This window comes from Mesoplodon densirostris, chromosome 17, assembly GCF_025265405.1.
Source record: "Mesoplodon densirostris isolate mMesDen1 chromosome 17, mMesDen1 primary haplotype, whole genome shotgun sequence".
Classification (NCBI taxonomy): Eukaryota; Metazoa; Chordata; class Mammalia; order Artiodactyla; family Ziphiidae; genus Mesoplodon; species Mesoplodon densirostris.
The window spans coordinates 2793807-2820292 of NC_082677.1; the positions used below are offsets into that span (position 1 = coordinate 2793807).

Genomic DNA, 26486 nt, shown 5'->3' on the forward strand with positions numbered 1-26486 from the left:
ATTTACCATTATATCTTGTTAGTAAAAAGGTCAGTTATATAAATGCAACGAAAATTGAGAAGTCTATTCAGAAAGGAAACACACATACACACACACGCACACACACACGAGCACGTGGACCCACGGCACCTCCCGAGAAGCTTCCTCACAGAAGCGGCTTCTGTGCTGGGACCTGGGCCCCGAGGTCCGCAGAGGCAGCGCCGCCTGGGTCCCCCCGCCCCCCGGGAACAGCTCTGGGTGTGAGGAGGAGGGGGGGGCCACACCTGGAGTCTCAGGTGTCCCCTGTTAGGACCCTACAGGTGTGTTTATTTTCAAGCAGGGACTGGAGAGAAAAGAGAACTTTCGAGGTTTCAACACCAAAAAGAGATTCCCGAGTAGAAAACCACAAGACATGTAACAGGACCCCCGCCCGGTGCATGAGGTCAATGGAAAGGTGTCTCTCTGGCAGAGCCTGTTTCCTCCCGGCACGTTTAAAAGCCATTTTCATCAAAATTTACCATCGAGAAAAGGCAAGGAGCTTGCTACCGACCGGCGTCAGCCGCGTGGCCCTCGCTAGAGCAGGCTGCTCCGAGTCTGGATCTATTTCGTGAGGCCTCTTCCATACGGAACCGATCTTCAGAAAGCTGTCGACATGCTAATCATGGTACGGCTGGCACTTCTGCTCGGGGGTATGGGGCCAAGTCGGCTTCAAACGTGGAGGAAGCAGGACCCTTGAGCCTCGTGGTTTTCAGTGGAAGAAGGTACGTGTCACTGTCCCTTGACCGGCGAGGACAGAGGCAGCGGGAGGGACAGGCACGCGGACGCTCTTTTAAGGACACGTTTCAACTGGGAGGTCTGCACGTTCACTTCGTCCTCAAACGAAAGGAAATCGGCTTTCCTACTGGAAGTGCACGTGCGTGAAGTTTCTCAGGTTTCTGCTCGGGGAGCGGCACACGGGCGGGGACAAGCGTACAAAGCCAGCAGCGGACCCCCTGCGCCCTGAAAGCAACGGCGTCTTTGGAGCGTGTGCGTCTCTGTGCACTGCGGGCCCTGAACCACGTGTGCAGGAGCCTGCGGGAGAGTCCGGCCCACCATTTGGCGACTGCATGCATGAGGAAGACGCCAGGGGACCCAGGGCCCCGACGGGGCTGCGGTCACCGCCCGCCACCCCGTGACCCCGGCACTCCCCTCCCCTCCAAGACCGAAGGCAAAGTGGCCCTGCCCACCCTCCTCGGGGAGCCCCGCCCGGGGCCTGGACTGCAGCTCGTCCTCGGCGATGCCCCCGGCTCCCCGCCCAGCATCTCCAGAGCCCACCCCGGTTCCCCGGCGCCGGCCGCCTCGGTGGGCTCACGGCGGGGAGCGGTCCAGGGGACACTGGAGCTGTGCGTCATGACCCCCCTCCCTCCCTCCCGAGAAGGCAGCTGGGCCTCTGCGACGGCAGGCGAGGCCAGGTCCTCCTCACTGCGTCCCCAGGAGAGGTTTTCAGCACCGGATCCGTGTGCTACGTGCGGAGCAGACTCCTTGGACAGGGCCCAGGAGGGGCACGGGGGCCCCTCTCCCCGGCCCCTGCGTCACTTCCTGAAGGGGGTGAGCTTGTTGAAGGTGTGCCAGAACAGCGACGGCTTCCTCTTGGGCTCCGCCAGGGCGAACACCTGCTGCTGCGGCAGGCTAGCGGGCACGGTGACGTGGCGCTGGTGGACCGGCCGCAGGCTCTGGAGCGGGGGGGCCGAGGGGCATCCTCCGCCGTAGCCTGATGCAGGGGTGGGGAGGGCAGAGGGCCACGGACTCAGCGCCGGCGGCGGCCCGAAGGGAAAAGCAAGCGCCGGTCCCCACGCCCCAGGCCGACCCTCCAGTCCCCTCCCCCAAAGGGGCCCCGAACGGCCATCCTGACACTTACACACTCAGACCCTGTGTGCCGATCGGGACACAGACTACCGCACTGAATCCTCACTTACAACCCTCCCAGGACGGTACCGTGACAGCCAAGTGACCGGGAAGGAAACAGAAACCCAGGGCCACTGTGTAAATTTCACGGGCAGGACTGGAACTGGACGTCTGTGTGGATGAGAAGCAGTGAAGTGCTTTCTATGAGAGCCTGGAGCTCACACTGCTCGCCACTTACGGGATGCAATTATTCGGTTCCTCTGAGCCTCAGTTTTCCAATGTCTGAGACGGGGTAACGGTGCCCACTGGGTTTTTATGAGAATTAAATGAGTGAATATAAGTTACGTGCTTAGAGCAGTGCCCCTGATACCTCATCGAATGAACCGAAACTGTTTCTGTGGAGCTGGCACATAAAACCTGTGCACTGGTGGTCAGAAAGTTGTGTTAAATTAGCTACAAGACCACACGCTAACTGTGAAAGTCAGCGTGAAAAGAGGAGAGGATGGGAGTTTGGGAAGAAGAGAGGCCTCCGTCCACAATCCCTCCCCGCCCCTGACCTGCCGCAAGGCTCTCCTCCTCTTCCAGGGCGGCAGAGAGGATGCCATGGGAGAACTCATGGAAAGTGCAGGACAGGCGACCCCCAGAAACATGAGCGCTCCTTTGAACTAGCTGCCTGGCCGCTGAGCCAGTGATCCTTGGAAGATATGGACGGGAACTAGTGAATCCTAACAAACTGACATTTACCAGTCACCTGCCATCCAAAGTGGAGATGCAAGAAATACTTAAAATGAGATTTTCTGCCTTGAAGATATCCGTTAACTTAGTGTGTGTGGCGGGGGCGGGGGGCGGAGGCAGGGAATTCCTCATTTGAGCAGAGGAAGCAGGGCTTTGCTAAATGCTGTTCTGGTAATAAATTCTTCTCGGCGCATCAGTCCTGGGCTCAACTGGTCCTCGTTTTTGCATTTTCGGGTAGGAAAATACCGAATGGGATAAATTTCACGTGAATAAAGTTTGCAGAAACACAACACGTAGTTTTGGAATAAGAATCCTTATTGTTTCATTTCTGTTGGGCTAGAATATTTATACTATTCATGTGTGGACTCTGGGGTCCGTGTCCCGGGCCTCGGTATTTTGTAAAACCTGCCCAGGTCATTGCCACGGAATGTGCCTGCAGGGTAGAGAATCCAGGCTCCAAAGAAGCCAGAGGATCTTTTGCTTTCGCTCCTTGCTTGACACAGTAAACTTTTACATCTTTTTTTCTCATCTGAACTAGGACATGCCTTCAACTGACAAGTAGTCTGGGGTTGGAGATTTCCTCCTCACATGCCGCAGACTCCTGGGCTGGCTGGCCTGTGGACGGATAATCCCTCCCTCCGCAGGGGGAGGCTCAGAGGGCAGGGCAGGGGGGTCTAGAACCTCCTCGGCCCCAAGTCAAACTCCTTGTACAGACTCCTCTTCAAACGTAAGCACCTACTAAAGCACGTTCAGAACCAAATGCAGATTTGGTTTTTAAAGCGTCCGCTGCTCTGAACTAACATCTTGTTTTACCCACACTTCTCTCCTTCACTTAAGAGTCAGTCATACCTAACAGCTTTGGGCATTTCTCCCCATCTTAATTCCAGTACTGACACACACACACGAAGGAGGGGAAAAACCTTCTCCAAAACTTACCTTTTGACTTTCCGTGTCCTGCCTTTTGAGCATTTAACATGGCGAGCTTCTTCTGATTTTCTGAAATTTCCATTCCTGGATTCAGAAACAAACGTGATATGTATTCAAAACAAGTGAAAACATTTCAGAATAAAACCTGCACCGAACCCACATTAACCCTGAGGTCTGCTCCATAACCCGAAGCAAAGAGCCTTAATCCTTCAGGAAGTAAGTATGAGGGGTTGAAGAGAGTGGAGAAGGAGGAGGATTATCACCAGGACGGCCACGTCAACATTCTCCCTACCGGGACAGGTGAAGAGTGACAACCCGCCTTCTAAGAGTGGGCGGGTGCCTTCAGCCTCAGTTTTCTCATCTGTGAAATGGGTCCAACAATAGGACCCACGGCACACCTGTCCCTGTCGGTCTCGTAAGCAGGTTTAGGAATATCAGGACCTGTGGTTCCCTGGTCTTTTCCCCGTGGAGGGTGAACCGGGAGAGGCAGGGGAAGGGCCGAGACCCCAGGGCTCACCCATCGCCCGGTCCTCCTGCACCCGCCTGCGCTCGTCCCTGAAGGCCTGCAGCCACCGCGCCTTGTCCTCAGGCTTCTTGGCACAGAACAGGTGCGCCTCGTCATCCGTCCTGCTGACCAGCTTGAAGGCGTTTCTGACGCCGAGGGTGCGGGCACCGTCGCGGCCGTCCTCCAGGTCCACGAGCTCCACGGCGTCCATGTCCGTGCGGCCGCGGTAGTAGAGCACGTCCCTCCGCAGCAGGTCCTTCTTGCAGGCCACCAGCTGGTGGTCAAACAGGAAGAACGTCCGCTGCTGGCTCTTGCCCTGCCGGGTGACCCTGGTCAGCTCCCCGGAGTGGATCAGCTCCGAGCTGCGCTCGAGGATGTCCTGGCCCTGGAGGGAAGGGTGGACACATGTCCTGAGGTCCCCCGACGCGAGGTCTCAGGGTACTGGGCATCGGGGGGAGCTGGCAGGGGGAGGCCCTGGCACGAATCCCCACAGGCGGGCCAGTTACACGAGGCCCACGCGCAGGGCAGGGCCTCAAAGGCCAGTCAGACCTCGGCCGTCAGCCTCCTTGGGCAGGAAAACTCTTCTCTTTTCCCTATTCCATGCGAAAATGTGATTGAGCCCCTATGTTACCTGAGGGGTCTCCCTTATCAGAAAGATCTGGTGAAAAATTCTGGATGGGTGGGATCCAATCAGGATCCGAAATGGCAGCTGGCCTGGACCGACCCCCGAGAACAAGGAGACCCCCTGTGGCTAGGGGCTCAGTGCTGCAGACTCAGGGGGGCTTCTATGCAGCTCCCCGGTGTAACGAGCTCAGGGTCTTGGAAACAAGAGGCCAGATGGCAAACAGCCAGCAAGAAATTGGTAAACTTCTGACAAGAAATTATCCCCTAAATGTCAGAGTCCAAGAACAGGAGGAAACACACACTTCTGTAATATTTAGGCCGGGTCTAATCCCATGACCCTTCGCGGTAGTTGGTACGACACTGGCCTTTGATTTTAAGACTTTACCCTCCTGTAGTCCCAGTTATACACAATAGTTTTTGGAGGCAAAAGATCTCGACTCCAAAATAGCTTTTCTGTTTACTTGCCTCCAGCGATTCTGTGCCCTGGATTCCTGGCTCACAGGAGACTTAGACCCACGGACCCCAAGGTCCCGTCTGGACTCCCAGAGTCCATGAGGGCCTTGAAAGAAGAGTCTCTCCAGTGCTCACTGCTGTCAACTGCTTTAGTTAAAAACCTAACTTCTCCATCCAAACGTTCACAATCCTTGGGGAGAGTGAGCTCTGACCAATTAATCTGATGCAGGATGACTCTTCCTGTGTCTGAAAACCATCTGAACAACGTGGGCTTACTGTCCTCTGTGATGGCCTCAGGGGCAGTGGTCCGTGGGTCCCATTCTGCTCCCTCACCTTTCTGTGCTTCAGTTTCCCCATCTGTTAAATGGGGTAATAATAGTTCCTACTTCACAGGACTATCGAGAGGGTTAAATGAGTTCATATATTTAAATGACTCGGACCAGCGCCAGGCATGTGTGAACACAGTACAAGCGCTAGCTACTGTCACTGCTGTTTTAATAAATAAAAGCGTGTGTGTGTACGTGTGCGCGTGTGCACTGGGCCGTCACCACAGGCTGTGTATCAAGTGCTGCATGGCACCGTCTTAGGCGATCCTCACAACAGCCCTACGAGACAGGTAACGTTTCCCTCCCCATCACACAGATGGACTATCAGTCTCGCCCAGATCATACGGGAGTCACACCCCCGCCGTGACATAACCTGCACCGTAAGCGTTCTCCAGCTGCTCTCAGGGAGCCCACGATCAAGCAGGAGAGACAGGGTGTACGCAATAAATTGGTTACGGACACTCTTCAGAGGACTCCCTGGTGGAGGTGGAAGGTAAAGCGTTTGACTGGTAGCTTTAACAATGTGCATCAAAATGTCATGCCAGTAAAGCCAAGAGCACAGGGCACCAATCACGGGACACAAAGTGGGCCGTCGCCTCAGAAGACCACAGGTCGGGGGTGTGTGGGTCGAGCTGGGCGCTGAGCGGGGAGGGTTCCCAGGTGCCCCGCAGCCCACGATGGGCCGCAGGTAGGGGGTGGGCTCCCACGTACCTCCCAGCCCACGATGGACACCTGCCACCGTGCTATCTTGTCTATGCTTTCCAGCTTGCGTTTTCGCTCGTTGATCAAACAGGCGACGTTCTTCATGGCCTCGTACGCTGCCTTTATGTTGCTGTAATCGCTGCAAAGGGAGGGGTTAATTTGAACCACGTGATGGGCACCTTGCAAATGAGGACCCACGAAGTAACACATTCCATCCGTGACTGTACACCGACAGTCTAGACAAGATGGCCTTTAAACAATGGCCATTGTTCCCCTTCCCTTGTTCCTTCGTGAATGGGCTACAGTTCGCAGAGGTTAAGGGAGCCGACCGAACGCCACCCAGAATTCTGTGGAATAAGAATGTTGCCGTTCGTTTCCCAGAAGCCACAGTGAAACGAAACAAAGGCCACGAGAAATAAGTTTTAGTCACAGTGACGACGGACTATTTTCATGAATAAAGAAAAGACAGGCCTCTGTTAATTGCTCTGATCCTCACAGAGCTGGTTCTGCCATAGAAAGTTCTTTAATGATCCCCACCCATTCTCAAGAGCGGTGATTGGCTCTGAGTCAGGACAGGAGGGGAGGACACGAGTGAGTTACGTCACTGCGGACACGCCGTTTCCCTCATCCACGCACCTTTACTTCTGGTGCTTTCTACCAGCCACAGTCAAATCAGACTCACATGTCTCCCCCAGCAGCTCCTCTAACCCTGGAGGCACCAGGAAAACTGAAGCTCCGATCTGCACACAGGCTGCCAGAGAGTGTGTCTGGGGCCGGAAAGGTTTACATTCAAGTCTCGCTTCACATTAATAATTCAGGGACATGTAAACCGGCCGCCCAGCTAACGAGCTAAGTCTTTCCCCCCCCACACACACTTTCCTGTGTCTTCCAGGACTGGATTGCAGTCCTCCTGCACAGCCAGAAAAAAAAAGCCTTGAGAGCAGACTCTGCTGTCTATGTACCAGACACCGCACCTCTGTACTCCTGGGAGGTCCCTGGGCATCCCCCCTACCCCATTCCCGGACAGACCAGACCCCACTGTCTTCAGACAGAAGTGGAGCAGAAAAGAAGAACAAAGTGACACACAGGGGCTGCCAAAATACGGGGAGCAAACACCCCCTCAGAAAGGGCTCCAGCAATGAAGAAAATGTGCAAAATAATTGTACTTTTTTTCCACAAGTTTTTCTGTACAATTCCAGGAAAGAGGCAGAGTGTAATGGTTTTTAAAAATATTTTGTTTTGTTTTACTTCAGACAAGGAAATGGGCTTTTTGTCATTTCTTTCCAAATGATTTTTTTTGAAACAGCCAGAGTATGCAAATGCCTCATAGTGAAAAATGCCCTTAAAAGAGAAAAATGAAGTGTTGACGGGTGATGAGCACACTCCTGGCATAGCTTCCCTGTCTTTCCAGATGTTCTGCTTCTTAATTTGCTTATTTATTTCCTCAGGTTCCTCATCAAGATGACTTTTTATTCTTTTTTAAAAAATGTCTTCAAATTTGTGACACGCTTGACTTTGCTATTTCCTTTCTGTCAAAGTTTTCTGATTTTTCCATCAGAAAAAGAAAAACATACATAGCTCTTTCCTTTTATTTATTTCAATCAACTCCTTTCTCTTATTCCTTTCACCTTAATTCTTGAAACTAACATCATCATCTGGGTATGTTGTTTAGCGACCCAGCTCTCTCTTTCGACCTTCTCATCTAATTGCGAAAAGACCCCTTTCCCAGCCCCGTCTCTCCGCAGGAGTCCAGGCGCAGAGGACAGTAGAATGACCTGTCCCCGGCACCCTCTAGAGCAGGCGCTGCCGTGGAGAATCCCACTGCTCTCAGGGCAACAGTTAGATGTTAAAACCCAGAGCCGTGTGGTTTGCTGCAGGAGATTTCCTCTGGGCACAATTTCTCTCCGCTCCCTTTTCCCACTAGACGCCTTCAAGACCGTCCTTCCGAGGGCTGCAGGAGGAGTGAATGCTTTGTGCCGTGACACGGATGTCACGGATGAGGTCTGGTTCTCATCGAAAACAATAAGCTTTGTCCTAAAACCTTGCTGGACGACGGCTGTGTCCCCACCGGCCTGCCAGTTGTGGGCTGCTGAGAACACAGCAAGGACCCCATGGCTGCCGGCGAAAGGGGCCCAGTGGTGGAGACCCTTCCCCACATCTCAGAGAGGGTGCAGGCCTGCTCCAACACATAACGGGTGACAGCTCACGTACAGTCAGTCACAGCACGGTCAGACGTTGTTCTGTGCATGCGGGGAAGTGAGGAGCTGCTACTCGGTAAGCAGAGGTCAATATTTTGGGGTCCCTCAGAAGAATTCACAAAGTAAGCCCCAGAGGGAGATGGAGCATTCAGGTAACCGTGACGAGAAGCCCTATGCTCAGAACCAGAGGGAACAGGGTGGACGGGATTCGGAGACAGAGCCAGCCCTGAGCTGGACCAGAAAGGGCTCAGGGCCCAACAGGACCTCAGGAGGATGTGTCCCCAAGTGGAGCCCACACACTACGCCACGCCCTTGAGACTCCCTACTCTTTCAGAGTTCAAATATTTCTGTGTCCTCACCCCTCGGCGAAGGAACTTTTTGTTCCAGCATATAACAACACAGCCAGCCCTCCATCCCTAGGGGTTCTGCATCCATGATTCAACCAACCGCAGACTGAAAATATTTGGGAAAAAGATTCCAGAAAGTTCCAAAGAGCAAAACTTGAATTTGCCATAGGCCAGCAACTATTTACACAGCATTTACATTGTATTGTCAACTATTTACATCGTATTAGGTATCAGAAGTAATCTAGAGATGAGTTAAACTATCTGGGAAGCTGCACATGGGTTATATGTAAATACTGAGCCATTTTCTATAAGGGACTTGACCATCCTCAGATTTTAGTGTCCAGGGGTCCTGAAGCCAATCTCCATGGATACCGAGGGCTGACTGTACTGCTCTGAGGGTGAGCTGGCCTGAAATATCTTAAGGATAAATAAGAGGAAAGAAAATATTTCTGAAACTGTATTCACACCAGTCTATTTTTTTTAATTGTTTTTATTCTCTACTGAGTAGCTACAAAAGAGTATTTATAAAACACATGTCAATTATAATGACAGACAACACAATAAAAATCCCCCACCTGCTCGAGACACAGTTTAAGAATTAATTCTTATTTTCTAGTATCTCTAGAAATGGATATTCGGGAGGCTCTTCAATGACCCCATTTCAGTAGTTAACAACCTTAAACTTTCTAAACGACCTGGAAACGTCTTCCCGACAGCTGACAGAGAGCATCAGGAGGGCACCGCAGCCCCCCCGCCCCCGCACCGTTACCGCCCCCGCCACTGCGCACCGCCCCCCCCGCCCCCGCGTGCAGGCGTCCAGGGGGAGCCCCTCCCCTGCGCCCGCCCCCGCGTCCCCTGCGGAAGGCTCACGTGACCCTGCGTCCTCTTGGGCGCCTCACCTGTGCTCCTGAGTGGTGTACTTGAGCAGCTCGGCCAGCTGCAGCGGGTACTTGCAGATCTTCTGCACGGGCGTCAGCAGGAAGCCGTCAATGGCGATGTCGATCATCTGCTGCAGCAGGCGGCAGGCCTCGAAGAAGTGTCGGTAGCGGCCCTGCTTCATCAGGCCCGCCAGCTCGGCGCAGGCGCCCGGGTGGTTGTTGCAGTACTCGGAGTAGATGGCGAAGCCCTCTTGCTGGGAAGGGAGGCACGGCTCCGTCAGGACAGGGCGGCTCTGGACCCTGACGAGGACGGACGACACCCAGCGCCCCCCCCCCACCCCCGGGGAGGTTCCTGGACAGGGGGGCCCGTGGGAAGGGGCCCCATCCAGACCCTGGGGGCGGAGGGAGAGGCTGCCGAGGACGCAGGGCCCCGGCCCACGCCAGGCCCCTTCCACAGACCCCGAAAGGGCGTCTCGGGCGCACGGGCCGCGCCTGGGAGCGGCGACCTCTGTGTCACCCCCTGTGTTGCCTGATCCAGGAGAAGAGGGCGGTGCTGTCCCTGCGCCTGGCTGCCGCCTGTCCCTTCTCCTCTCCCGGGCAGGTGGGCTTCTCCACGTGAGCAGGAGGACGCAAGGCCCCATCTCCTGGTCACAGGTCTCCTTCCCACCCTGCCACCTGCCATCCGCGTAGGGGCCACCTCCACCCCCTCCCCCAGGCTGCCCCGCCCCCTGGGACTCCGAGGGGGCCCCGCCCAGCCCCCCGAGGCTCCTCAGCCCCAAGGCCGCCTCCTTCACACACGTCCACCTGCCCGCAGCTGCAGTGTCTTCGGCCTGGGTCCTACCCAGTTTATACCCGGCTGTCCTCTGGCTCACCACCTCTCCAGCCAAAGCCCTCTTTCTGCGTCCCTGCTGCTGTTACCCTCGCCCAGGCCCACCTCCCTGTCTCCCCCGAAGCAGTGACACCTCTGTCCCCAAGCTAGGCTCTTCTGTCCTCCACGGCAAGATCCGCGTGCCACTCTTCAGCCTCACCTTGGCTGACCTGGAAGCTTCTCTCCTACAACTTGTTCCCGTGAACCTCCTGCCCTGGCCAGAAAGTTCTCCTACGAAGTCCCAAACAGGCCCAGAGCCCTCACGGGCCCACCCCTCCAGCTGGAGACGACCACCAGCAACAGCGTCTCCAGCCGTTTAAAGACAGTCCACCCGAGGATCGGCCCCTGTTCCACAGCCACCGGAACGCTGCTGGGCCCAGAGGAGTGCTACACTAGCCCGGTCGTTGGTGTTGGCATTACTGGTACTGCGCCCTGACCCTTCTGGCTGGGGACGGAATCTTCTTCCTCTGAAATCTGTTGTATTAAAAAGTGACAGTCAGTCACCAGTTCGCGAGCTCAGGCCAGCATCAGGAGGCTGTTCTGAGGCAGGTACAGGCTTGGGTCCCAGAGCCGCACGCCTTTGGCCTGAATCCACTTCTGCCAATTACTAATGTGTGACCCTGCGTCACTTACTCTCTGGGTGAAACCTAGCTTCTGCATCTGGAACACGGGGAAAATAATCATACCTGCGACACAGCAGTACAGGAGCTGACATACAGCCCTGAACACAGCAATAAACATATAACAGACACCTGGTAGATATTACTAGAAACTACCCCCAAATACAACCCCTAAGTCGAAACTGCATAAAATTGAAAAGATTTTGAAATAATGAACTTGGGGCACTCAGGTAAAGATCAACCATACACAGCAGTCCCCTTAATTTACAAGTGACACCTCCATCCTGCAGGAAATTAATCTAGCAAACAAAGAAATTAAACAAAGTGGAACAAAACAAAGAGGACCCCTGTGCTTCAGGGAGAAACATTTCAAAATGAGTTAGCCGGACGCTATCAGTAAGAAGTGGAGGGTGACGTACGTGTTGAAGAAAGCAGGACCCTATTTCACTCAGGTGAGGTTCCTCTTTATTGTACTGTTTCTCAAGGTCTTTCAGGAACTTTCTTTGGAATTTGTAAATATCTTCAATGTTTCCAAAAATGGTGGCGAGCTGTGCGACCGTGAACATCGCCGTGTGCTTGCGACACTGTCGAATGTAGCCCTACAAAACAGGAAAGCAATGCTTGGTTTCAAATATTAGAGCTCAAAATTTGGTACTATCACACTTTTTCTAAACTCTTTTTTTTTTTTTTTTTTTTTTTTGGCGGTACGCGGGCCTCTCACTGTCGTGGCCTCCCCCGTTGCGGAGCACAGGCTCCGGACGCGCAGGCTCAGCAGCCATGGCTCACGGGCCCAGCCGCTCCGCGGCATGTGGGATCTTCCCGGACCGGGGCACGAACCCGTGTCCCCTGCATCGGCAGGCGGACTCTCAACCACTTGCGCCACCAGGGAGGCCCTCTAAACTCTTAAGATAACCATTCTCTCATTCCTAAGTCCATTTCCCAGCCGAGAAGGCCTGTCCAATACAGATGCCATCGCTGGATGAGCCGCTCAGTGAGCAACGCTCACTGTCACGGCCCAGAGCCAAGAACGGCTTAGCCGAGGGTTCCACCATCACCCAGTTTCTACAGGAAACAACACAGATCCGTAGATATCTAATCTGAGGCCTGCACTAATCAGAGCACCACTAATTCTCTACGCCCAATGCCCTGGTTGTATGCGGCTTGGGTAGGATACGGAGGTAGGAAGGAAAGGCCATAAAAACGTGTAACAACCATCCCCAGATGGGCACCGTGTAATTACACAGACTGAACTGACTATACGGTAAAACACAGACCACTGACTATTGGGGATGAATTTTAACAGGCTGTAGGCCAGTGGGTCTGGTTTACGTCCCAACCTCGCTGCTCACTCCTCAGTGCCTGGGCTTCCTCATCCGTAATGCGGGTGCGTGGGACCTGCCCGTGAGTGTCATGGGGTCGAGTTACGCCGGTGAAGGGCACGGTCGTGCTCAGCAGTTATCAGCAGTGACTGTTTCCCTAAAATGCCACTTCAGAGGAACTCCCTCAACCGCAGGTTCACACGGAACAAGACGGCTGCCACAAATACACCCAACGCCGGGCGGTCCTCATCTGCGGGTCAGTCCAACCACACAGCGGGGCGGGGGGGTCCTGCTGGACCCTCGCAGCTGAATGGAAGGCGCAGGCATCAGCATTCACGGCCAGGACGCCGGAGTGACCCAGCGGGTCCCAGGGGTCCCACAACGGTCTAGAGAAACACTCTACAGAATCCACAGAATCGAAAAATACCACCGGGGAGAGACCTGGGTGCTGAGCGGGATCCCAGACCCTGGGGGACAGAACCCGGGACGTCGCCAGACGCCTGCATCTGTATGACTCGGGGTCTCGCTGTGCGCCAGAGGTGAGAGGCAGTGGTTGGTGGACGGTGACAAACCTTCGGTTCTTCGTAAAGTCAGCTGGGTCTCCCCTATAGGTGCCGCCTCCCCTGAATGTCACTCCCTCTGAACACCCGTGGCAGCTAAGTCCCCCAAGGAGGCCGCTGCATCTCACCCTGAAGACAGCCGGCCGCTCACGCTGCCCAGGGTGGACCAGCACCTGGTGAGCCACTGGCCTGTACAGGGACCATCGGTGGGGGCGGCGATGGGGCTCCAGGAACACGTGTGCACAGAGGGTCTGGCTGGGCGCGGAGGGGCCACACGGCACGTCACACGGCGCCCCGAGGCCCCCAAGCTCACCTCGCAGATGTCCCGGAGGTGCTTGATGTACACCCGCTCGGTGTCCATGATCTCCTGGATGACGTTGGTCCGCATCTGCTGCTTGCTCTCGGGGTGCCTGTGGCGGCCCCGGCCCGCGTCCTCCGCCGGCTCCTGGCCCGGGGCGCCGCTGGGGCCCTCCGCCAGCTCCTCCTGGTTGACCCGCAGCTGCGGTCACAGGCAGGGCACAGGTCAGCGGGGCGGCACCCGGCCCGCCCCCGGTTTCCACTCCCCGGGGACGGTGAGGAGGGGAGCGGGGAGCGGGGGGGAGGGGCGCGCGCCGGGCCCGCACGGGCCGAGCTGAGCATCGCAAACGCAGCGGCGGCACGAGCCGGCCCGCCGACCCCGGTGGGAATTCTCCCTTCCCACACCCCAGCCTCTAGGAGGTCTGGTTCAGAGGATGACGAGGGGACAGTGGCTCTTGCCCCTGAGCCCCCAGAGGCAGGAAGGCACTCACTCGGACGAAGCTGGCGGGGAACCAGGCCTCCCTGTCCGCGCTGCGGCCCCACCACCAGTCCTTGTGGGAGGCTTCGAGGACCTGGATGACGTCCCCGGCCTTGAAGCCCAGCTCCTGCTCGTCCATGGTCACGTGGTCCCACAGGGCCTCGGCGCAGACCACGCTGCCATCGCTGATCAGCTGGAACGGAGAGGCGGGCGCTCAGCGCGGAGCGCGGGGACCTTGAGCTCGCCCGGCCCCCGAGCGTTCACGCCGACGGCGCTCAGCGTGTGACGTCACACGACAGGGATGGGGAGAATTCCTAGGCGGGCACCCTCCTGTGCTCTTAAAGGAACCCCCAGGTCCACTCATCTGGGCATCAGTCATCCAGCAAGTGTGACTATCTGGACGCTTCGCCCTGGAAAGGGCTTCTGAGCAGCCAAACTAGACATCCTGGAGCCGAGCGGTCAAAGGTCAGCACACCCTTTCCTGCAAGCCCCTCACGGCGTCACCCAGAACCTGCTCTCCGTTCTTTCCTCACAATCTAAGCAGACTCTGCATCTCACTGTGTCGTTTACTGCAATTAAAGAGAACACAGCATGACCTCTGGATATTCAGCAGGTAATTTAAGCTCATCCGCAAGCCGGCTGTAGGGGCGGAGGACCGTGCAACCACTCAGCTCCCGGCATGTCATGGGGACACCGTGGATCCTATAGCAACAACTGGTGATGTTGCCACTGAGGAGTTACACTCCACGCGCTCTGTTCATGAGCTCCAAAGGCTAGAGGCGCCTTCCGGAAAGACTTCTGTAGAAAGGCCTAAAGATGCAAAGGGGCGGGGAGAAGCCCCGATCCGTGGTGAGAAACACGTGGTTAACTTCAGCTGTGCCATCTGCTAGCAAGTCGTTCAGCCTTAGTCTCAAGAGTGTTTGCTAAAAGGTGGACAGTAAGTAACGTTCACCTCCTAGATGTACTAGAACAAATGTAGGGAGGGCATATCCTGAACTGAGAAGCCCTCTCCAAGCGTAAGGATGGCTGCTCTGACCGGGAGGGGTGTCTTTAGTTAGTTACCTGCAACACTTAATCACATAAATCAACCTTGAAAATGCAAGAAAACCATACTGGTTTTCTAACCAGAATTCTAGGTTTTAGCATATGTTCACTAAGAAATAATCAGAGAGCAAAGTACGAGTGGGTTCCGGGCCCTGAAAACCAGGCCTCCTGCACTGGCTGCTGCCGTGTGGAATTAAGCCCAGTACCTCGTTGATGGCCAGCTGCTCCCCGCCCGGGTGCAGGTACCGGGGATTGGCCCGACAGAGGTCTTCATAGCTGTAGTCCTCCTCGCTGCCATTGTCATCCGCTAGGGCAGATGACTCCGCACCGCCATCAGAAGAAACTGAGAGAGAGAGAGAGAGAGAGAGTGCAGTTTAAAGGACACAGCTAATGTCAAAAATATAACCACAAAACCTATGACCTCTGAGAACGTGCCCTCAGGGGAAAGTAATCATTTGTATCTAACCCAGAATAAGAGACCATTAGAAAATGTCTAACTGATCTATTAATCCAAAGGTAGCAGTTGAGGCTAAGGAGAGCCGGGGTTGAGTGTCCCTGTCAGTGAGAAAGGGGACATTTCAGAGACTACTGCCAACGGTGACGCACAGGGTTATTCTGCGAGTCAGGATACTGAGTGAATGATGTGTGATTTAGTTGGAAATCTGTGCTCCACAGTGGATATAAAAAATACGGATAATGTTTCTAACTCATGTGTCAATAAGCTTGAGGAGGAAACGAAAGTGGAAAGTAATTGATACAATCCTTTTTTTAAAAAGTGTCCTGCTTCCGTCGTTTCCCTGCAAGGCACAGTCAGGTGCTGCTAAAATCAGAAGGTGCTGACGGTGTCGTAAGTGAAGCCACGCACCATGCTTCCTAGTTGTCACAGAGCAAAGGGCCAGAACTCAGTGTCAGAATGAGCAGTTAGCTGGCACCTTTACCAAAATAAGAGAAAGCCCTCATGAGGATGGGTGTGGCGTTTTGGACGGACCACCTGGCACTCAGACCTCCTGCTGGGACAGCAGGCCCCTCCCCAAGGCTCGTCTGTCATTGACCGTCCCCTGGGAGGAGGACAAGACCCCATGGCACAGGCACAGGCACCTGGCTCTTGCCTGAGGACGCAGTGTGGCTGGCCTTGGGCACGAGAACATCAGACAAAGGATGGGGCCGGAAGGCAAGTCTAAGGGTTAGAGCAAGCACCGGGGCTGCCCTCGCAGGGCCTGAGCAAGGGAGCAGCAGGTTTGAACAGAGGCCCCCTGGTACCGCAAAAAGAGACCAGGTTAGTGTGACGGAGGCTGGGTCTGAGCCGTAGCCCCGCCCCTTCCGGGCGGGGACCGGAACCAGGCAACTCAGACTCTCCCAGCTCCACGTTTCCACTGTAAACGGCAGTTTCTTTCTTTTTGGAGAATTAGGTGGGATGATGTGTGTCACGTTCCCAGCATCCTTGGTCCGTGGCTGGGACTCGCTCAAAGGAGCCACCGTGGTGATGGCAGCGAGCGCGGTCGTGGCTGTGCTGAAGGAGAGCGACCTGGCCTCAGCACGGGGCGGGCGGGGCGGACGCTGGGCCCAAGAGACCGCGGGGAAGGCGGGTCACCTGGATCGGGAGGGCCCACCGCGCCGCAACATGGAATTGGCCGCCGGAAGCGAAGTGCAAGGACCCGCACGTCCAGCTGATGTGGCAGCAACAAAGAGGGGGAAATCAACGATGATTCGGAAACTCCCGAATTACTGGGAGAACTTTCCAGAAAGGGAGTCCGAGGAGGAGCTGGTGGGGCAGGAGAGTGAAGGCCGAGCTGGACGCTAGTGGGACAGCTCTGTGCGCCCTGCTTCTTTCAAGGACCTGAGAGTCGGGATTTCTAGTAACTTTACCCTCGGGGGACAGGTCTACTTTCTAAAATGAAGAACCTGTTTTTAAAAATTAGATATTTTCTTATTTTTAATTTGTGTTTCATTTTATTTTTGAAAGTGAGATATTTCCTAGTCTTTATTTTGTACTGTCTTCAACATCTGATGTGCATCTTACATTCCCAGCCCATCCCCTCTGGGCAAGCCACGTTTCAGGTGCCCTGCAGACACCTGTCCGTCCCAGGACCGGCTCCCAGCTCTGCACACCAGGCCCCTAGGGCTCTCCTCCTGCCCTCACTCCAGCCCTGCCACTCGCTTGATGCACAGCTCCCAGGGTGTGTGTGTGTGTGTGTGTCCCCGTGTCCATCCTCAGGCCCCGCGCAGCCACTCCTGCCCTGCACTGTGGTCACAGCGCTCTCAGGCAGAGGACATGAGGTCACCTGGCCGTTGCTGGGGTGCGTCTGGGGGGTGGGGAGAAAGCCCAGAGGAACCAAACGCACTTGCAGTAAAGGCACGAGCCTTTACATCAGGCTACCAGGGAGGTAACGGTAAGGCTGCAACCCTCCTCTAACCGGGGCCCTCGGGGCAGCTGCCCCAGCACTGCGCCCACTAGCACGGTGGTTAACAGCGGGCCTGGTCTGTCGGGGCCCAGAGCCCCGAAGGCCGCGTTGAGCCCCGAGCACCCCTCCTCCGCCCGTCTCAGCGGGACTGCTCCTCTCAGGAAAGTCAAACACCTGGGCCCCCCCACAGTGGCGTCAGAAACCACGCTGTCCCTAAAGACCCTCCGAACTGCGTTTCCCAGGAGAATTCTTTACCACCTCGTCTGGCATTGCTACGAAAATCAGTAAAGGGGAAAAAAGCCAGGTGATAACGTGCAAACGCAGAGTTCACAGGAGTTTAATGAAAAAAGGATTCCGTCGAAAAAAGGCTGAACCTTTACGGGAGGCAGAGGGTAGAGTTATCTGGAAACAGACGTGAACCTCGCATGCTGGACGGTGTCTGACCGCATCACGAACGCCTGGAAAAGAGCTCCGGCCAAGGGGCCTCACGGGAGCGTTTGGGTCCCTCGGGTCAGCGTGTCCTGAGCTGCGGAAACGAGGTGGTCCCCATGCTGTCAGCCTGCTCGGCGGGGTAGGGCGGGGGGCCCGGGCGGGAGAGACGCCGTGTGTCCGGGGACCAGCGAAGGAATCAGAGCGAAAGCACCTGGCAAATGTCCTAGCTTGACCAACTTTCCAGCTAAATAAGCTGGAGCCAGCCTCTGGGCCTCTTCCACCCCACGTGCCCATCTGTACGATGGGCACAAGTCCACACGTCCCATCTGTTCAGAGGTCACTCTTCCGCCTCACGTCCCTCGTCTGACACGTCTGCAAATCCGGACCCTCCCCTCAGCGCGTGTCCAGAACCTGCCGCTCCCCACGGCTCCCCACGGCTCCCCACGGCTCCGCACAACTCAAGCCTTGGCCACGTCGAGCTGGGTCACTGCAGCAGCCCCTCTGCGCCCCCGTCCCGCCCCGCCCCCTCCACGAGTCTCACCAAAGCGCCAGAGTGATCGTGCTAAACCCCCCCAGACATCGGACCACTCAGGCCCCTGCCCCAAGCCACCCACGGGGGACAAAGCCCAGGTCCTTGAAGACCCCCCCAAAACACACACCGTATCTCCCCCCCCTACAGTCAGCTCTGACCCTGACAGCTGCCCGCTTCCTGCACCTGGCTCCCCTCCTCAGGGCCTGTCCCCTTCCCCAAGGCCTTCCCCGACATCCCACGGAAAACCGCCCAGTCTTCTTTCCCAGTTTATTTTCCCCACAGCATTTATCACCGCCTAAGATACTTTGCTTGTCATCTGTCTCCCCCAACTAAAAGGTAAACTACCTAAAGCCCGTCATTTTTGCCTGCTTTGTTCTCCACTGTACTCCTGGGACCCGGACCACTGCCTGGCACACAGGTGCTTCGTTAATATTTGCTGGAGGCCTGACAGACGGATGGAAACACAGCACACGGGCAAGAGCGGGGCGGGGCTTCGGGGCCAGACAGACTGGTTTCCAACAACCGTGCAGCACGATGGGTTTCTTTTTAAGTGGGAGTCCTTGGTCACCCCTTTCTGTTTTTCCACCTGCAAATGCAGATGGTAATACCCTTCTCAACGGGTCATTTGTCAGTTCTCCACCAATAATTGTTATTCTTAGTTTGCTGGGAACCTCAAGTGAAATGACATACACAAGAGCACCCTGTCAACTGAAAGGCAACACAAAGTGCAAGGCCAGCTCAGCGGGCGTCTGCAGTGTGCCAGGCGCGGCTGAGGGCGGGTGCCATCAGCTTTCCCACCTTACAGATGAGTAACTGAGGCCCCAACACCACACGGCTGGGGCAGCAGCAGGGCCCCAAGCCCAGGGCGTCTGCGTCCCGCCCACCGGGGGCCCGGCCCTCCCAGGGCGCCTTTGCTATCCGTGTCAGAAATCACGCGGTGCCCACATCCTAGCACTTCCGCGTCGCTCACGGTCCTCTGCTCGCCGTTTCCTCCCCCAACTCCCAGCTCATCTGACTGACCTCATCCTCTTCCCTTCGGGACCTTAACTGCTTTCATGGTCTTAAAGTCCCTTCTAAGCTGATGGCTCCCTGTGTTTCTGTCCCATGATTTACAGGCATTTTATGGAGTTGGATATTTCCAGCGTCTGGACGGGGGGGATTAGGTGGTACATTTTGAGGCTCTATCTGCACGGAGCACGGTTCCCTGTCATGCCCACACTTGCCGCCTTTACGTGTGTGTTTCCCTTCTGAGGCCGGAACTCCCTTGAGAGAAGAGACGGGGTCTATTTTTCTACCCCCAGCACCCAGTGTCATGCCTGGCATGCAGAAGGCACGCAGTTAAGTGGACTGCAAACTGCCGATGAAGTTTACCTCTTCATCTGGGGGCACGAGGGCTGCGGGGAGGCGGGGTACACACCTGGGCCTTCCTGTTTCCAGCCTCCACCCCGCCCCGGGCCACCCCCATGCTGCCCCAAGGCCAACTTCGGAAAACATGGTTCCACCGTGTGTGCAAGAAACCACACAGCAGGGATCTGCTGCATCATCACAAATTCTTCTGCAGGATGCCATCTACCCCGGCCCCGCCAGTTAAAACAGTCCCCTCTCCCACCCAGAGCCCACCCCGCTGGGCAGACCTCTTCCCCACGGCTGCCCTCCCCCACCCCACCCAGCAGCCCCCGCTCGACAGCATCTCCTCACCAAGGAGCGTGTGTCACGTAAAACCTTCCACTGCAGACGAAGGTTCACACGGTGCCTTTCTCGGAGATTAAGTTTCATTCTTTCTTTTTTCTTTTTTGGCGGTGACTTTTTATTTAGGGGTGTTCTGCATGACATAGATTCATGCAGGTTCCACAGCGTTAAGTACATTCACGTTGTTGTACAACCATCTCCAGAACTTTTTCACCTTGAGAAACTGGAACTCTGTCCCCATTAAAGACTGATTCTTTCTCCTCTCCCCCACCCCCATTCCTTGGCAACTAGCTTTCTGCTTTCTGTTCCTGTGATCTGAACACTTTACATCCTTCATGTGAGTGGAATCACACGGTATTTGCCCTTCTGTGGCTGGTTTATTCCATTTAGCAGTGTCCTCGAAGTTCATCCATGGAGTTACCTGTATCCAGTTTCCTTCCTTTTTACGGTGGGATAACATGCCACTGCACCTAACACCATCTGTCTGTCCAGGTGCATTTGGGTGGCTTCTGCCTCTTGAACGTGGCCATGCAAATACCTCCTCGAGATCCTGCTGTAAATTCTTCTGGATGTGTATCCAGAGGTGGGATGGCTGGTCATGGGGAAATTCGATTTCAGCTTTTCTGAGGAACCTCCACACCTTTCTCCATGGTGGCCGCACTATTCTACACTCTCACCAATGGCACGTGGGGTTCCAGGGTCTCCAGATCCTTCCCAGCTACACTATTACTTTTGTTGAATAAGTAGGTGTGGAAAAGCCGTGTTTGAAAAGGATCTTGTAAACGTTGAGCAAAGTCTGTTGCAAACTGAAATGAAAACCTTGAACTCCTAGACAGAGGATGCTGAGAGCAGACCTGCTGCTCGTCCACCATGCCTGTCAAAGCCGCCACCACGCCCGGCGACAATATCCTTCTGGTCTAAAGGCTCTGCGTGCTGATGACAGCACACACCTCTGCAGGGACAGTTCTGGGACCACAGAGTAAATGTGCATAAACATTCTACGTTTCTGTAACACAAATTTATCCCGTGGCTTGTCTAATCATCATGGTCGACATCCCCTGTTCGTCCCGGGTCTCGAGGGGACGCGCTGGGTGGACCACCGCCCCCTTCACCCACTGGTCCCGTCACACAGTCATACCTTCAGACTCAGCCCCTGAATTCTCGTTTCCCCCAAATCTCTACTCACTTCCTGAATGAACCGATCTGAGGAAACCCCGTCCACATTTCCAGCCCTGGCCTGACGCAGCTTCAGAAACATTCAGGAGGGAACCCTGCAGCCACAGAGGACGTGCCATTGTACAGTCAGGACTGCCACAGACAGTGGAGACGGTGGGAGTCTTTTTTTTTTTAATTTGATTTTTTTTTTTTTTGGCCACGCTGCGAGGCTTGCAGAATCTTATTTTTTTATAAATTTATTTATGTATTTTATTTTTGGCTGCATTGGGTCTTTGTTGCTGCGCACGAGCTTTCTCTAGTTGCGGCGAGCAGGGGGCTACTCTTCGTTACGGTGCACAGGCTTGTCATTGTGGTGGCTTCTCTTGTGGAGCACGGGCTTCAGTAGTTGTGGTTCGCAGGCTCTAGAGCGCAGGCTCAGTAGTTGTGGCGCAGGGGCTTAGTTGCTCCGTGGCACGTGGGATCCTTCCTGGACCAGGGCTTGAAACCGTGTCCCCTGCATTGGCAGGCAGATTCTTAACTACTGTGCCACCAGGGAAGTCCGACAATGGGAGTCTTATAAAAAAGGCCAACAATGAACAGTGTCCACACTCCTTGGGGAGGGTGACATTCCTCTGTCTGAACCTGGATTGCACATCTGTGAGGGGACAAAACCTGACAACTGATCCTCAAGGTGAGTTTTTAGGACAGGACACATCACACATCACCAACAACGGAAAACTTTATCCTATAACACGCACCGGAGGTTAAGGCCTTCCTACAGGATCCTGAGTCCCGCTCACGGCAAACAGGCCCCCAGCCCGTGTCCCGGCAGGAATTTTTCTCAGGACACACATCAGATCTCTCCTGTTTGGCTTAATTTTGCACGTTTAAGGACTTTTGATCAAAGGGATGGAATTTCAAAAGCACAAGGCCTTGCTGGGACCCCAGCCAGGCCCGGTTAGAAAAGGCCCCGAGCTTTCCCGAGCCTTCCTTTCTCTTTGCAGCTGGGGAAAACTGTCCCCTTACCTGTCACACGGGGTCGGGGAGGGCAGGGGACAGATCAGGGGAAGGTAAGAGCTAACATGGCGCGTGTCATACCCGGGCACCTGCCGTGCAGGCCACATGGGTGTGGACACTGATCGCTTGACCGGCACAACATTTCTCCAGGGGTGTCCCACTAAAACAAGGGTCACTTCAGGGAAGTTCCCGTACTTAGAATAATCCATTACAAATACGGACGTTAGGAAACCTGCTGATCACTCAGGCTTCCTCAGATTGGAGATAAGCTGTTCTCACGTGCCATCCTAAGAGCAGAAACGGCAAAGCCAGGCGGGCGGGTGGGCGGTCTGCGCTCAGAGCCCAGGGTGGCCTTCACGGGGAGCTGCTGCAGCCGTGTCTGGACCACCGGCCAGGTCCCTGCACCCGGCGCAGCTCCCGAGCCCCAAGATGCAACAGAGGGCATGAACCCGGCCACAGGAGGCCTTGGATGTCAGAACACGCCCCCCGACTCCAGGGCCACTCCTCTAGGGCGGATGGCGTCCCATCACAGGGGGGCGTTCAGAAAACACAGATTCTGGACCAGGGAGCCAGGCCCTCCAGGAGGAGGGGGTGGGCAGGAGGGGGTGTTTGCTGAGAATCTCTTTCCAAAGCTCCCCAAGCGATTCTGACGCCTGGCTACATTTGGAAACCGCAGGCACTCAAGCTAAACTTCCTTAACCCCATGTGCAGGGGTCCGCCCTGGGACGTGCGCTGTGTGGCCCGTCTACACAGCGACATAAGCTGGAGAACAGTGGATTCTGATCTCGTTGCTTCAACACCTCCACTTTAGCCACTTTGTGAGCGTTCCCTGCGTCCTACAAAAAGGATGCGATCCTTTGGTCCACACTGACCTGTCCACCTGAGCGATGTCCCCACCCAAAGAGCCCATCAAATTCCCCCTTCTCCTTCGGGGCGGCCAGGCTCTCACTCCCCGGTGATGGGTCGTGGTTTTCCACTCTCCCGCCTACGTTCCCTGCCCCTGTGCAGTAACGGTCTCCGGTTTTAAAACGTTCACCATATTTACACTGTCATTACATTTTAGCCGTTTCACTACAATATCCTCCTTAGCTGTGTGTGTGTCCCCTCACATCTGCCCCGCTCCTGCCCCAGCTCTGACTTCCTCAGGGACAAGAACCATGCTTATTAGCCAGTGTCAGGTCACCGAATTAAAGCACGAAATTCTTCCTGTCTAGAATTTAATGTTGCTTTTAGGAAAGTCACTATTAGCCTAATTTAGACTTTCAAACCACTTTCCATACACAGTATTTTTGAATCTTTTAAACATGTTGACATTAAGAAGGTCAAAAAGATACTAGAAATGGACGCACTACCCTTCACTGGTAACCTTCTATAATGACCACGGGTCTTCTGGAAATAGCCCTCCCAGCAGAGAACTTTACATGTGGACTCAACTTAGGGCCTCGGCTACCTTCTGACGCCCGAGCGGTGATGGGAGTCACGTCACAGCAGAACGTAATTTACACCAAACCTCCAAGGTGCACTGTTTCTACAAGGAGTTTAAAAAGGTTTGTTTTAAACCACTAAAAGTGAAAATTTTTCCTTCTTCTCGACGTAAAGGCAAATCCTGCTCTAGAGGTGTATCCTATATGCTCTCTGTCACCTGCGGAAGGGGCACTCCGAGCCCTGAGACAGGCAGGTTGGGGTTTGGGCCGGGAGCCCTGGGCAAGCACCACCGCCAGGGTCTCTGTGCTCCTGGGGATGCAGCCGCTGGACAGTCCTCAGCCTCCAACCCAGACGTGGGTTTAGGCTCTGGGTTCCTCAGTGTCCTGCCACGAGCCCTGGCGTTCTACCCTGGGCTTGTCCCTTGCAGTCTGTTTTCTCCTCTCTTCCTTGGGTTTGGCTCTGACCGTAGCTGCCCGTCCATCCCAGCCTCGCCCCTCTCCTCCACTCGGCCGCCCCCTGGCAGCTCGAGGCTGCTCACCACGCCCCTCCCAGCTCCTGGCAGCTGCCTTGCAGGCTGGCTGAACAAATCCTGAGGAGGAACCCTTCCAGTCTCACCGCATCCCCGGAATGAGCTCACAGTGTGTACCAGGCACTGTGCTAAGCGCTTAAATAAATCATCTCATCCAAGCCATGTACGCCTCCTGGAATTATTACTGCCTGTTTAAACAGGAGGAAATTGTGGCTCAAAGAGGTTAAGGAACTGCTCCCCAGAGGTGGGGCTGGAATTCAACCCCAGATCTGTCTGGCTCCCAAGCCATCCTGCCGTGCACCTGCCTGGCCCTGACCTCTCTGGGCCGCAGTGACTGGACAGCTCCCGCCCCCAGTCCCTGCAGGACATCCCTCCCGGGAGCCGCCGAGCTGTCCAGTAGGCCCCCTGGCCAACCACGGATCTCAAAGAAAACAGAGCCCCCCATTCAGCAAGCTCTCCGCTTTATTTGACGCTGGCATGTCTCTTAAGGCTGAGTAAACATTGCGTTTGCATCACACACACATACACGCTTCGTACAGCGCGTACACGAAAGGCGGTCCCGGGAACACACCGAACCAGCGGGAAAGAGAAGGTTCGGGCCGAGCTGCCTCCTTCTTTCTCTTTACAGCCAGGCTGTCTCATCAAAGGCCGGCAGGGCTGGAGTGCGGGAGCCGGAGGGCACACGGGGATGGGGGCGCGGACCCCACGCAGGAGGCCTGACCAGCTGCGCATCCCAGCAACAGGAGAGCATCCTGCTCAGTGTGGAGGCTGCGTCCAGCCTCCCTCGGCCTCCGCACACTGGGAATGAGGACTGGGACCCGTGCCCGCCCCAGGAGCAGAGGAATGCGGGGGGCGGGCTCCACCAGGCCCGGCTGCCCTGGGATAAACACAGGCGCACACACCCCTCCCCCGCCCAGGGTGAGGCCGGGCGGCCAGCACTCCTCCACGCCGGACAGTGGGACCACCGGCCACTCCAGTGACAAGCACAGCCACTTGGCAGGCAGGCCTGTGCTCTGAACGCAGGAGTATCGGGCTACTTCTTTTTCTTTTTCTAAATTTTTGTTAGTGAAGAGGCCAGAAGTAGAAGCCCTAATCACACCCCTGTCTGCTGTCGGCCTGCACAGAAAGCCAAGCAACACAAGGAAGAAGCACAAAATACACGCTGCATTGCAATGCCCAAGGCTGACCTCAGACTCACCTGTAATTCCCATTCATTTCAGCCTGAGCTACTGATTTAAGGCAAGAACAGCGACAAGACTTCTTTTTTTTTAAAGCATCCTACTGCATCCATGTGTAGCCGTCAGCCAGAATTCTTTCTGTGAAGCATTTTTTCTTACTCCTTTTAAAGAATACATGGGTTCCAAATGATAACTTCCTAGTTTCAGAGAACCCTGTTTCTTTCACACTTAAATAGGAATTAGTCTAGCTGACAACACTCACGAAAACACTGACAAGCAAGGTGGGATAAAGCACCATACAGTAACTGAGTCTTGGGCAATAACACGTTCGCAAACAGTCGACAGTATTTTTCAAAAGTCAATTTATACCCTTAAACCTCACACACCCCAAATGAGCAAGGAACACTGTTATGGACCCCAACAATGATCTCCTGTATAAAGAAATTTCATGTAACAGAAGCAAAAACTAGCACAACAAAAACCAGGTCCGTAACTCATAACGGATAGTCCACGTTTGATTCTTACTACTTTCTATTTCATACCAATGGCTGTCCTGTAACCCAAACCAGCTTCTCTGATTCACTGTGGCCATGCCTAGAACTGCCCTCAGGACCCCGGGCCAGGACAAGTGAGCTTTCTCTCTCTCTCTCTCTCTCTCTTACACACACACACACATCCGACAAGAAGCAGCAGAGAGAGCCCTGCAACTTGCAAGGACACAGACGGGAATCGGCAACATGGCCAGACACGGGCGTCCATTCTCTGCACACGTACCCAGGTGAAGGCTTTCCAGACTCCAGAATCTTGCAATTTCCCCTCTAGCCACCATCCTTCTGTCTGGAAAACAGCCACGTTCAGAGCGGGGCTGGGGGGTGACTGAGCATCACGGAGACTCGCGCAGGCTCTGGCTGAGGAGACGACAGATTCGCTTATTCACTGCTGACGCCTGTGCCTGCCCGGCCAGACCCTGACTGCTCACAGCGCCCGCCCACGGGCAGCTGAGGTTACAGCCTCAGACTGGACGGCGGGGAGGAAAGCCTAAACGCAGGCCAGACGGCCACCCAGGAAACCAGGCACCACATCTGCCTACCAGGGGCCCCGAGAGCCTCCGATGACGGTGGGAGAAAGGCAAGGCGCCTGCAGCTCTTCTTTACAATCCCAAAGCCCGAGGCAGACCCGAAGAGAGCTTTCAAGAAGTAAGCTATTACATACAGGATGGACAAACAACCGGCTCCTACAGCGAACTATATTCACTATCTTGTGATAAAGTATAATAGAAAAGAATACTTTAAAAGAATGTATGTATGTGTATAACTGAATCACTCTGCTGTACAGCAGAAACGGACACAACACTGTCAATCAACTGTACTTCAATTAAAATAA

At 55.1% G+C, this 26486-nt stretch overlaps 1 protein-coding gene across 1 annotated transcript in view; it reads right to left on the minus strand.

Moving 5' to 3' along the window:
* Positions 1 to 1213: 1213 nt before the first annotated feature.
* The window catches only part of SPATA13 (spermatogenesis associated 13), a 119120-nt gene continuing 93847 nt past the window's right edge, over positions 1214 to 26486 (minus strand). The window contains exons 5-13 of the mRNA XM_060080285.1: positions 14951 to 15087; positions 13714 to 13893; positions 13239 to 13424; positions 11466 to 11645; positions 9580 to 9812; positions 6145 to 6274; positions 4043 to 4415; positions 3535 to 3609; positions 1214 to 1729 (exon numbers count right to left, since the gene is read on the minus strand). Coding sequence (XP_059936268.1) covers positions 1551 to 1729; positions 3535 to 3609; positions 4043 to 4415; positions 6145 to 6274; positions 9580 to 9812; positions 11466 to 11645; positions 13239 to 13424; positions 13714 to 13893; positions 14951 to 15087 — 1673 coding nt within the window. The 3' untranslated portion in view covers positions 1214 to 1550. The remainder of the gene's footprint in view (positions 1730 to 3534; positions 3610 to 4042; positions 4416 to 6144; positions 6275 to 9579; positions 9813 to 11465; positions 11646 to 13238; positions 13425 to 13713; positions 13894 to 14950; positions 15088 to 26486) is intronic.